This window comes from Dipodomys merriami, unplaced genomic scaffold, assembly GCF_024711535.1.
Source record: "Dipodomys merriami isolate MVZ:Mamm:240054 unplaced genomic scaffold, mDipMer1.0.p SCAF_56, whole genome shotgun sequence".
NCBI lineage: Eukaryota > Metazoa > Chordata > Mammalia > Rodentia > Heteromyidae > Dipodomys > Dipodomys merriami.
Window position 1 is genome coordinate 7229706 of NW_027206135.1, and position 10868 is coordinate 7240573.

At 46.5% G+C, this 10868-nt stretch overlaps 1 protein-coding gene across 1 annotated transcript; it reads left to right on the top strand.

Annotated features, from left to right (window-relative positions):
• Positions 1-1647: 1647 nt before the first annotated feature.
• Slamf9 (SLAM family member 9) lies at positions 1648-5283 on the top strand. Its single transcript, XM_070000008.1, is given in 5 exon segments — positions 1648-1688; positions 2111-2187; positions 2190-2447; positions 3159-3410; positions 5276-5283. Coding segments are annotated over 5 exon segments (636 nt in total).
• Positions 5284-10868: the final 5585 nt, after the last annotated feature.

Genomic DNA, 10868 nt, shown 5'->3' on the forward strand with positions numbered 1-10868 from the left:
CCCTACGTCCTTTCCTTCCTTCCTTCCTTCCTTCCTCCCTCCCTCCCTTCTTCCTTTCCTTCCTTCTTTCCTTCTTCCTTCCTCCCTTTCTTCTTTCTTTCATTCTCTCACTCTTACCTTTCCTTAAACTGTTGTTTATTTGTATACATTTATTGTACAAAATCATGCATTGTGAATTTTTCATCAATGAATATAACATACCTAGATTTTGAATTTGAGAGAAAATATGCAATATTTTTTTCTTTCTAAGTCTCATTTGTTTTAAATATGTGATTTCTAGTTTCGTGTATTTTTCTGCAAGCAACATGATTTTCTTCTTCCACACAGCTAAATAATATGTGCGTGCATATATCATATAAATATATGCCATATATACTTCATTTTCTTTATCCATTCATCCTTTGATGGGACACATAGCTGAGCCCATAGGCAGGCACAGCCATAGCGAATAGTGCCACAATAAATCTGGGTATACAGTGTCTCTATAGTAAACTTATTGATTCCTTTGGATGCATACCCAATAGTGGTATAGTTAGATTATAGTTCTGTTTGAAGTTTTTGAAGCACCTCTTTACTGACTCTCATAATGACTGGACTAATTTTTAGTTCCACCCACAGTGTATGAGGGCTCCTTCTTTTCTTTTTCAGGAAGTCGTTTCTGCTTCTCCACGATCTCTTCCTGAATCTGATTTTACACAGCTTTGACAAACAATGATCTGAGTGACTTAACATCTTTCTCTAATATTGATAACCTAGATAAATTCTGGTCAAAATATTTTACTTTAATGAATTAATTAATTATTAATTAGTTAATTTAGTGCCAGTACTGAGGCTTGAATGGAATGCCTGGGATCTGTCCCTTAGCTTTTGTCACATGCTCAGGGCTGGAGCTCTGCCTGCCACTTGAGCCACATTCGGCTTTTGGCCTTTTGGTGATTAATTGGAGATAAAGTTGGCTTCAACTGTGATCATCAGATCCCAGCCTTTTATGTAGCAAGGATTATAGACAAGAGTCACCTATGTCTGGCTCTAAATATTTTAAATAGGATGAATTTTTTCCCCTTCTGAATAGGATCTCATTTGGAAACATAATTTGGCTTACAGAGAAAAATATCTTTGATTGATCTGGTCTCAAGATATCAATTGAATGTGAACATGTATCCAGCAATCATGAGAAATAAAAAGGAAACAAAAAAATGAACTATATCTGGGGAGATAAAGATGTGTATAGGATCAAATGACCACACTCAATATAGGAACTACCAAGAGAGCTGGGACACAGTATGCAGATTGCCAAACAATAGGTTAGGGAGAATTCAGGGCATGTGGTACACATATGAGGGTCTAGGCATAGAAAGAACAGGACGTCTATAAAGACTTTATCAAACAGAGGGATTTGAGCTGAGTTTGGTGGATGGGCCCCATGAGTCAGTGTGATAAACCATCTTGACATCAGGCTAGAGCAGTAGCTCCCTCCACGAGGGATGGGAGAGGCTTAGTGGGGATGGAGGAAGTTGGGTTGGCAACTATTTTCCTCTCTGGTTCCTGCCAATCAGTGTCTCAGTCTCTCAGTCTCTTAATAGCTTGTCTTCTCTATAGCCTGGAGTATGGGCCAAGTTACCCTGGGACTGGGCCACAGTTGCTGACATGGAAGCCTTTCCATGGCTGCTCCTCCTGCTGCTCCCAGAAGATGAGTGGCTACCCACACCTGCATAGTGCTGTCTCCTTCCCCTCCAGTTTTCCTGTCTGGTAGTCATTGATCCAGTGAGATCCTTCCTTTGGAAATGTCAGCCTTCCTGGACAAGGAACAGAGTGGCATCAGGGAAGGCTCAAGCAAGAAGAATGTCTGGGGATAAGGAAGGGAGAGCAGAATCAAGATGGCAAAAGAGAAAGAAAAAAGAGAGTGAAGAGACAGATGGGAGTGACCCCTGGCAGATGCTCAACTCAGGGATAATGGGAATCTAACATCAGAAAAGGCAACTTTAGGACAAGATCTAGTGTGTAGGTCATAGAAGCTGCTCCATAGAGATAGATGCAGTTTCTGATATCAGGTTCAGCACCTAGAAGACACTAGTTGTGTTATTTCTATCTCTTTTCTACCTACATTTGCAGCCAAAGCATTCTCTGGAGATGGTGTTGATCCTGAGGAAGTAGTTGCAGTCTTTCAAGAGTGAATTAGCCTCCCTCTGGGAGAAGTGAAGAAGTTGAGAGCATCATCTGGTCCTCACAGAAAAGAATCAGTATAGTGATGCCAGGGAACAAAAGTCAGCCAGCATCCATCTTGGTAATGGACCCTCACTACCAGGGCTGAGTGAGCTTTTTGGAGCCCAGCTACTCTCTTTATATTAGCGATCTGACCTGGGAGGACTCAGGACTTTATCAAGCCCACGTCAACCTGAGGATGTCCTCATTCTCTACCATACAACATTATAATCTACATGTCTATCGTGAGTTAATTTAGACTCCTTTCCCCCATCCCCCACCCTCCTGGTTCTCATGGGCTTGCTTATGCCATGGAGGAGGGGTTAGGCTTTGAGAAGCCAGGAGTAGAAGGCAGACTGCCTCTAGCATGCCTCAGCCCTAGTATCTGAGCTACAGCAACAGATAGGTAAGTTGGAGCAAGTGCCACGGAGGGTCCCAAATGCAGTGAGAAGGATGAGAGGCTTTTTGTAAAGACCCTCTAAGGGGCCTTTCTCTCTCAGGGAGAAAGAATGAACATTTACTGAGCCTTTTATTGCCCTGTATAATTTGAGGACTACTAATCTGGATCTTTCTTTAACTAAAGCCCAACCTGTCATGTTGAATCTTACTGATAAATGGCTTGGGAATAGTGATAATATTTTGTGTGATCAATGAGGCCCAAGAGGGCTCTGAAGGAGGTATATGAAAGTAAGGAAGAACAAGCAGAAGAGGAAATGGAAGCTATCAACAGCTCTGTTCCACCTTAGCAGTTGTTGCTGTGGCCATCCAGAAACAAGAAGTTTTATGATGGTTGATTTTTTGGGTGTTCACTTATTTGTTGTTTGGGTGAAGGGGCTGTCAAAGGAAGATCAGTTCTTCAGTACTCCAGAGTTTCGAGGTTTGAAAAACAGGTGTCACCACTGTTCAGTGTGTCATTGGGTTTTCCTCTCACCTAGGATGACTGTTGTAGCCTTGAGTCACTGTGAATATTGAGATCTCTGGGGAAGATCACTGTGATGTGTTCCTGACATGTTCTATAGAGACAGCGGGCATGGATGTGACCTACAGCTGGCTCTCATCAGGGGACAGCAGTGCTGTGGTGCAGGAAGGCCCGGTCCTCAACACATCCTGGAGTCCTGGTGAAAATGCTCTTTCCTACACATGCAGGGCCAGCAACCCCATCAGCAACATCAGTTCCCATTCCATCCCTTCTGGGCTCTTCTGTGCAGGTAGCAGCACCCTAGAGACAATCCCCAAGCTTGTGCAAAACTCCTGCCTCAAGACACACATGCTCTCTTTCTTCCAACCCCAAATCTAAAGAGTACATGGACTCCATAACCTAACACTATTCCAAGAGGGTTGAAATCTAGATAGGCGGGGGTGGGGGAGGTGGTAATCACCTTCTGGTGTCTAATTCTCCCAACTTCCAAAGGTCTTGTCTCTTGAGTGGGTTAGAACATGTATGTCTAGAGACATATGCAAAGGGATATCCACCGATTATGAACCTGAGACCTCCTCTCTGGAATTTGAGGTAGGAGTTCTTAATCTTAACTTGCCAGTTCCTCTCATGAGACCTTTACCCTTTCCTTCTTTTATCCTAGATTCTGGATATCCTGAAAAGTCTTCAATGATTTTCTGTTTCCTAGCCAAGGGATTGCTCCTCCTCCTCCTCCTAGTCACAATGCTCTGCATACTTTGGGTCCAGAAAAAGTGTGCAAAGATAAGAATAAGGAAAATCAAAAGAAACAGAATGAAACTGGAAGAAGAAGCCTATTCCCAGCCTGGCCTAACTGCCTGGCCTGACTGTCCTCTGTCCTAGGCTTGGTGTCTTCTCAGCTCCAAGAGAATCCCTCAAAGGGTGTAACCAGGGCTGCGAAGGGCCATCTTCCTAAAAGCATGCCAATAAAGTCAAGTTGAGTATCTGCTCCTCAGAGGAGATATGCCTAGTCTTTCTGTCCTTGCTGGAAGATGGGTAAATTTTCTCCCTACCTTTACTTTCCACTCTGGACACTGAACATTTCTCCAAGAACAGGTGGGGTTTTTTTTGTTGTTGTTGTTTTGTTTTGTTTTTTGTTTTTGTCAGTTCAGGGCTTGAACTCAGGCTAGGCACTGTCCCTGAGCTCGTCTGCTCAAGGCTAGTGCTCTACCACTTTGAGCCACAGCTCTACTTCTGATTTTCGAGTAGTTAATTGGAGATAAGAGTCTCATGGGGACTTTTTCACTCCACTTCCGATTTTTGAGTGGTTAATTGAAAATAAGAGTGTCACAGGGACTTTTCTGCCACAGTTGGTTTCAAATCACGATCCTCAGTTCCCAGCCTTCTGAGTAGCTAGGATTATAGGTGTGAGCCACTAGTACATGGCTGGTAAGTATACAATGATGGGTGTGTGTGTGTGTGTGTGTGTGTGTGTGTGTGTGTGTGTGTGTGTGTGTGTGCGCGCGCGCGTGTGTGCGTGTGTGAGTCATGGGGTTTTAACTCAGGACCTCTGCACTGTCCCTGAGCTCTTTTGCTCAAGGCTAGTATTCTACCACTTTGAGCCACATTACCACTTCTAGTGGCTTGTTGTTATTGTTGTTGTTTTATTTTTTCTTCGGGCCCATCTTTGGGGAAGAAAGTGAGCCCAAAGACTCCCTCAGAATGAGGTGTTTGCTTTTTACTAGGCCCACCCAGTTCTCTATCAGTACAAATCATATATGCTTTAAATTAGACAGAGTTCTTTTAACCTAACTGAAACCTCAGTTAGCTTCCTAAATGGACGGTTTCCAGTCCTTAGAATACACAGGAAGTGGTATTGTACTTGTTAAGTTTCTTCAGCTCTTTTGCCCCCATTTCTTCCTGGCAGATATATTTACTAAACTATCCTGCCCCACAGAGAAGGTGAAGGACCCTTGTTTGATCTTATTCTGGACCAGAGTTGAACATTGTGACCACTCTTGTCTTCCTCATGTCAGTTGCTCTAGGCCTCTGGTGACTACTTCAAAGCAATGACAATTTCCAGGATCAGAACCCTTAACTTCTTTTTGTCGCTGGCATTGTTATCCTGTGTGTTTGTTTCTTCCCTGTAGATTTCCATGTCTTGTGTCTTTTCTCTAGGATCTTGACTGGGATTAATACCCACTCTTCACTCTCTGGCCAAGGTTCTTATGTGTATACTCTTGGTCTTTCCCTAGTCCTGTGACTAGCCTGAATTTCTCCTTGAGGGCTGCTGTGCTGCTTCCTGTGTCTATCAATTGCTCTTTGGAATTTTTCTTGTATAACTGCCAGAGAGAGAACTGGAAGACACTTAAGTGCAGGCAGTAAGTGATTTTGGAGAAGTGGCACAGGATGGGGTAGGAAGGGAGCTGGGTGAGATGTCAGAAGCCCTGGGCTTTGCTGGGTCACTTGCTTCTGGCCTAGGACACTACATTCATTTAACATCGATTGAGCCACAGTCCATTTCCACAAGGAATATACACTTGAGGGAGGTTAGGTACAGATACTTGGAGTTCTTACAGACATGTCTAAGCAAGTGTGTTGGCTTTCACCCAAGAGGGTTAGTCGGGGAGCCCTGGAGAGCTTCAGAAGTGAAATCTGACAGGTAGAGGACCATGTGACAGGAGACATAGCTGACTTTCCTCTGGGACTCTTCTCCCCTTCTCATATGTGAAGGACAGAATGCTGACTTCCAGAGTGTCTTCCCAAGAACAAGAATATGAACTCTGTGAAGGATGCAGGAAGACACTAGGGAACCATGGAGACCAAAGACACCCAGCTTTTAGGAAAGTAGGCCATGTGCACTGGATCTTGGAACAATGCAGGGAGAGGCTCTGAAAGCAGTATGGGGTGGAGTCTGAAGCTAAGACTCAGGCTGTCCCTATGTTTTTATGAAGGAGATTGTGGCCCTTGGGCTTGTATAGAGTCTGGTGAGGGTAGAAAAACAGCCCGTGAAGAGTTCCTAAGACTGTTCTCTAAGGGCCAGAGCTCTTGTCCCGGTGGAAGGCAGTCCTTGGCTTGAGGATGGTTCTCTGTGCCTCCCTTAGGTTCTGAGCAGTATCTGCACAGACACAACTTTCTGATCTTAAAAACATTTTTGAGAGGCATTACTTCAGGTCTTGGGGCTATGTAGGGAATAAAACAAAAACAAAACCACCCGGAGAAGTGCAAGACACTGACTTCCAACCCCAGCACTACAAAAACAGAAAACCACTAGGTGTCCATTTATCTTGCACACAGAAACTCACCCCCATTTTGCCTCTATTACAGAATCTGGCACACAGATAGTAAGTAATGGTCCCTGTAAGTCTTGTCAAAGATTTTCCTGGAGTTAGCAAAGTCTCTTCTCATATTCAAGCTCAGAAAAGACAAAGGCCGAGGTTCCAAAACAGGTCAGAACTCCTGGAAAAGTGAAGTTTCAAAGGTTGACTAGAAGCTCCGAGAGGTCCAGGCTTCTTGATTCAGTCTTCCAGCCTGTTACTGTTTGCTCTTCCTCATCATTTGAAATAGGTGGAAGGACATAATATTTAATCACATAATAAATGTCATGTATTGGGCTTGCAGTAAGAGGCAGAACCCTGCCATCAAGGAACTCATGCAGTGTGTAAAGACATGATTGCAAGGTGTGGCAAGACCTATGGTGGAAATGCAGCATGGTAAATGGGGATGTGTCCTTGAGGAAATGAAGCAATATAGTTTCTCTTGGTGATCAGTAGTGAATCCAGGGAAAGGAGAGAAAGGCTTTCTAATCGAACAGAAGGTAAGTGCGAAGAGACAGAGCAACTCACAGAATTACATACTGTGAATAAGGGACAGATGAATGGAGACCTAGGCAGGAGCTTTTTCATTAGACTTGGGTGTGGGAGTTGAGGGTAAGATCCACAGCCCTATGGGGCTTCATATCTCACTAGGACAAAACACAAACAGTTAATAACAATAATAAGAAACCCTATTTTTTTTCCTAGAATGTTTAAGGGGACCAGTGCTCAAGGGCATGTTGTCAACAAAGTCCCTGGAATCCTGGGTTTTTCTGATATTTTTGTCAGCAAGTTGAAAATACACAGGCAAGCTGTTACTAGAGTAAAAATCTTAGTTGGCTGAATAAACTTTCCCAGAGAATGTTAATGACTAGATCAAGGACGAGCTTGTTTAGGACAAACTAAAGTCTAAAAGCTTCATTTTGAACTTTGATGATCATTGTTTTCATTATCAACTTTCATTTCTGGGGTAGTAAGGGAATAAGTGATAGATCTAGGATCTTTTTCTTAAAAAACTATGTTATGTTTTTAATCAGAAGAAGATGAGCATGCTTCTAGAAAAGCATGAATATGTCATAAGCCTTTAAAAATTGAAAAGCATGTATTTATCATATACCTGTGTGTGTGTGTGTGTGTGTGTGTGTGTGTGTGTGTGTGTGTGTGTGTGTGTGTGAATGTGAATGTGGCAGCACTGGGGCTTGAACTCAGGGCTTACCTGCCTGGACTGGCTTCAAACCTTAATCCTCAGATCTCAACCACCTAAGTAGTTAGGATTACAGGTATGAGCCATTGATGCTGGTGCTCTACTTGAAAATCATTTTAAATCTCCCCAAATGAGATTGTCTTATTTTCCCAAAACTACTAGAGATGGCAAGAATGAAAGATTTGGATCAGATGTGAGGCCAGTTCTTCTGCTGGCTAGCAAGGAGCTAAGAACTCAATGAGGCTTCGAGGCTGTGTGTGTGTCCACTAACATGATGCCTTTAGAGTTTTGTCAATTGTTAGAGCAACCAATTATACTGAAAAGCCCCTCCCCTTTTTTTGGCTTTGCTGGAAGTGTGGTGGGAGATCCCAAGGACCTCTTCTACTTTTGTCAGTGTCAAAAAGCAAAACAAACAAAACCCCATCCGTTTGCACCTAGAAGATCTCTCCAGTAGTTATTCAAAAGATGCAATGACCACCAGAGAAATGCTGTACTTCCTCGCCCAAGACATGATCAGATAAGATTGTGTGTCCACTTGGAGCGAAGATTTGGCAAGTTTTATCTTGCACAGCAGTGTTTATATTCATCTTTCAGGGTCATGACCTTGTCACCATGATTCCATGAATCAGATACTTGGTGTCTGAGTGGTAGGTGTTTGGACTGGGGTGAGATGATTCCATTGGAACTCAATGAATGGAAAGTAGTAGTTGCACAGGCAACAATTACTGAAAGGTATGGGGGGAGGGCAAATAACAGACCTGCATCTCGGGTCAGGTCAAGCTGAGGAAGTACAAATCCCTGAGGAGTAGCTACACAAAGTATCTTGTCACCAGAGAGTGAAGTCTCGAAGGTAGTAAGTTTCAAGTCCAGTTTGAATTTGAATGCGCTCTGCCTGTACCTCGGTTGGAAATCTCAGCAAGTGACTTCAGCTCGTTGGGTCTTTGTTTTCTCATTAGACAAATGAACGTACCCTTCACGAAAAGTCTGTAAGGGTTATAGGAGATTTACAAAGTATCTAGCCCAAGGTGTGGCGCCCTGCTGGGCTCCAGTGAAGCATTGGTTATTTCGTGCTCCCTTTTCATCTCTGTTGTTTGGAAGCCTGTCATTTCTGCCCTCCGGGCCTGCTTCTCTTGTTCCTTCCTGCTACTATAGTAGCCTGGGAATCTATTAGGCACCCCCAAACTCAGAAAGCAGCCTGCGCCAGCTGCACGCTAGGGAGGCGCCTAGGCAAGATCTGGGAGCTAGCCAGCACAGACAGGTATTTCCAGTCTGGCGAGAGAGGAAATGGGTGGAGTTGGGGATGGGGACTGGGGAAGAGGAGATCGGATGGATGAGCCCAGGTCTGGGTGGAGGGAGGGAGGGGGTGGGGAGTCGCGCTCTCCCGGGGTGCGCCAGCCCGGGGCTCAGATTTCAACCCAGTCCTGTATTTCCGAGAAGGGCGGGGGTCGCAGGTGGGATGCCTGCCCGGAGGCTGCACAGCGGCGGGCTCCCGTAGCCTGCGCACGGGACTGACCCCGTAAGCCCCCCGGGCTCGCAGTGGGAAACCGCGGCCCGCCTTCCCAAGCGGAAGAGCTCCACGAGGGGGCGACCTGAGCCCACGTGCAGCTGAGTCCTTCTCCTCGAAACTACAACTCCCAGGCGGCCCAGGGGTCCTGCCCGCCTCGCCAGGCCTCTCTCGGTTCCGATTGGTCGCCTCGGAAAGGGGGGGGTGGGGGAATTGGCGGTCTCCAGGGCGACGGGAGGCGCTCGGGGCATCCGAGGCGGGGAGGCAGGTCCGCCCCCTATTGTGTGGCTGCGAGAGCGGAGCCCGAGCGGTGCGGAGCAGGTGAGGGTGGGGGCGTTCTGGGGGGGATAGAAATGGGGTGCCGGCGGGGGGCACGGGCAGCCGTGTGGAGTTGTGGGGGGCCCGGGAGGAGCCGGGGAGCTCTGGAGAGTAGTGGAATTCTTGGAGCGAGCAGGACGAAGGGAGTTCTAGGCAGTGGAGTGGCATTCTTGGTGGGTGGATGGGGTTCCCCGGGAACTGGAAGAGTTCTGGAGGTAAGATGGGGGAGCTTTTAGTGGGTTCCGCCAGCAAGGAGGAGTTCCAGGGGCTGGAGATGGCGAGGGAGAAGGGAATGGTTGGGTAGAGTCTCAGAAGTGTGGTTTGGGCTGAGCCAGGAGAATCCCAGGGAGGGGGAAATCCTGGGATTAGAGAATGGGGAGGAGACCTGTGGGGAGTTCTCTGAAGCGCAGAGAACCTGCTACAGCTGGAGACAGATCAGGTGTGAGAAGCTGGAATTTTGGAGGGACTGTGATGGAGGCATGGCTGAGATGGAGTGCTATGTGGATAAGGGACTGCTGGACGGGGAGACTAGAAAGGAGGGAAATGATGGGGGCCAGTAGAGTTGGAAAGGTCCTAAGGAAAGTGGCCTAATTATGGGGCTGCCAGAATTACAAGAATCGTGGCAAACAGAGCCAAAAGAGAATGGGGGGGGAGGTCCATTTGATTTGATAGAAGGGTTGTAGGGGGAGTATGGGAGAGCTGACAGGCGGGCCATGGAAGATTGGGAATGTTGCTGCAGAATTCCCAGGAGTCAGGTATTGAATAGAGGAGACAGGGAGGAGATATTTTATAGCCAGTGCTGAACTGTGAGGACAAGAAGGGTGGAGGCCCCAGAGCAGAGTCCACTTAGATTTGCCAGGCCCAGGCAAGGGCCATCTGTCTCCACATGACTGCCTTAGGACTGATGGGGCCTAGACTGTCAACAATTCCTACCCTTTGTGCCCCGGGTTCATTTGGTACACCTAAGGATACAGGCATTTTTATCTTCTGGGGATTATGCCCCTAGCATTGGGAAAGGGATGGCCTGGCAAACACTGGTGCCTCAGGATACTGGAGAAGAGAGAGTGGGAGGAATTGGGATGAGGCATTTGAGCCAAGGTGCCTGGCAGAGGTAGGGCTGCCTGGGCGCATCATGAAGGGGAAGTGGTGCCTACTGCCAGCCCCAGGACCTGCCCAGACTTGGAGGAGGGTGCTGGGCCCCCCCATATCAGCAAATAGGGGAGACAGCTCCTCCTCTCTCAAATTCTTGTCTCAAAGTAGTATAGGAAGGCTTTGTAAAGAGGGCATAGGACTTTACACATAGAGTTAGGAAATTGGGCAAGAGATTGTGTGGGAGGGTCTTAGGGGCCTCTCTGGGGGGCTTAAGCAGCTAGATTCTAATCCAGAATGACCGCCTCCAGGTCCTCATTGGTCACAGTTGGAGTGGGAGCC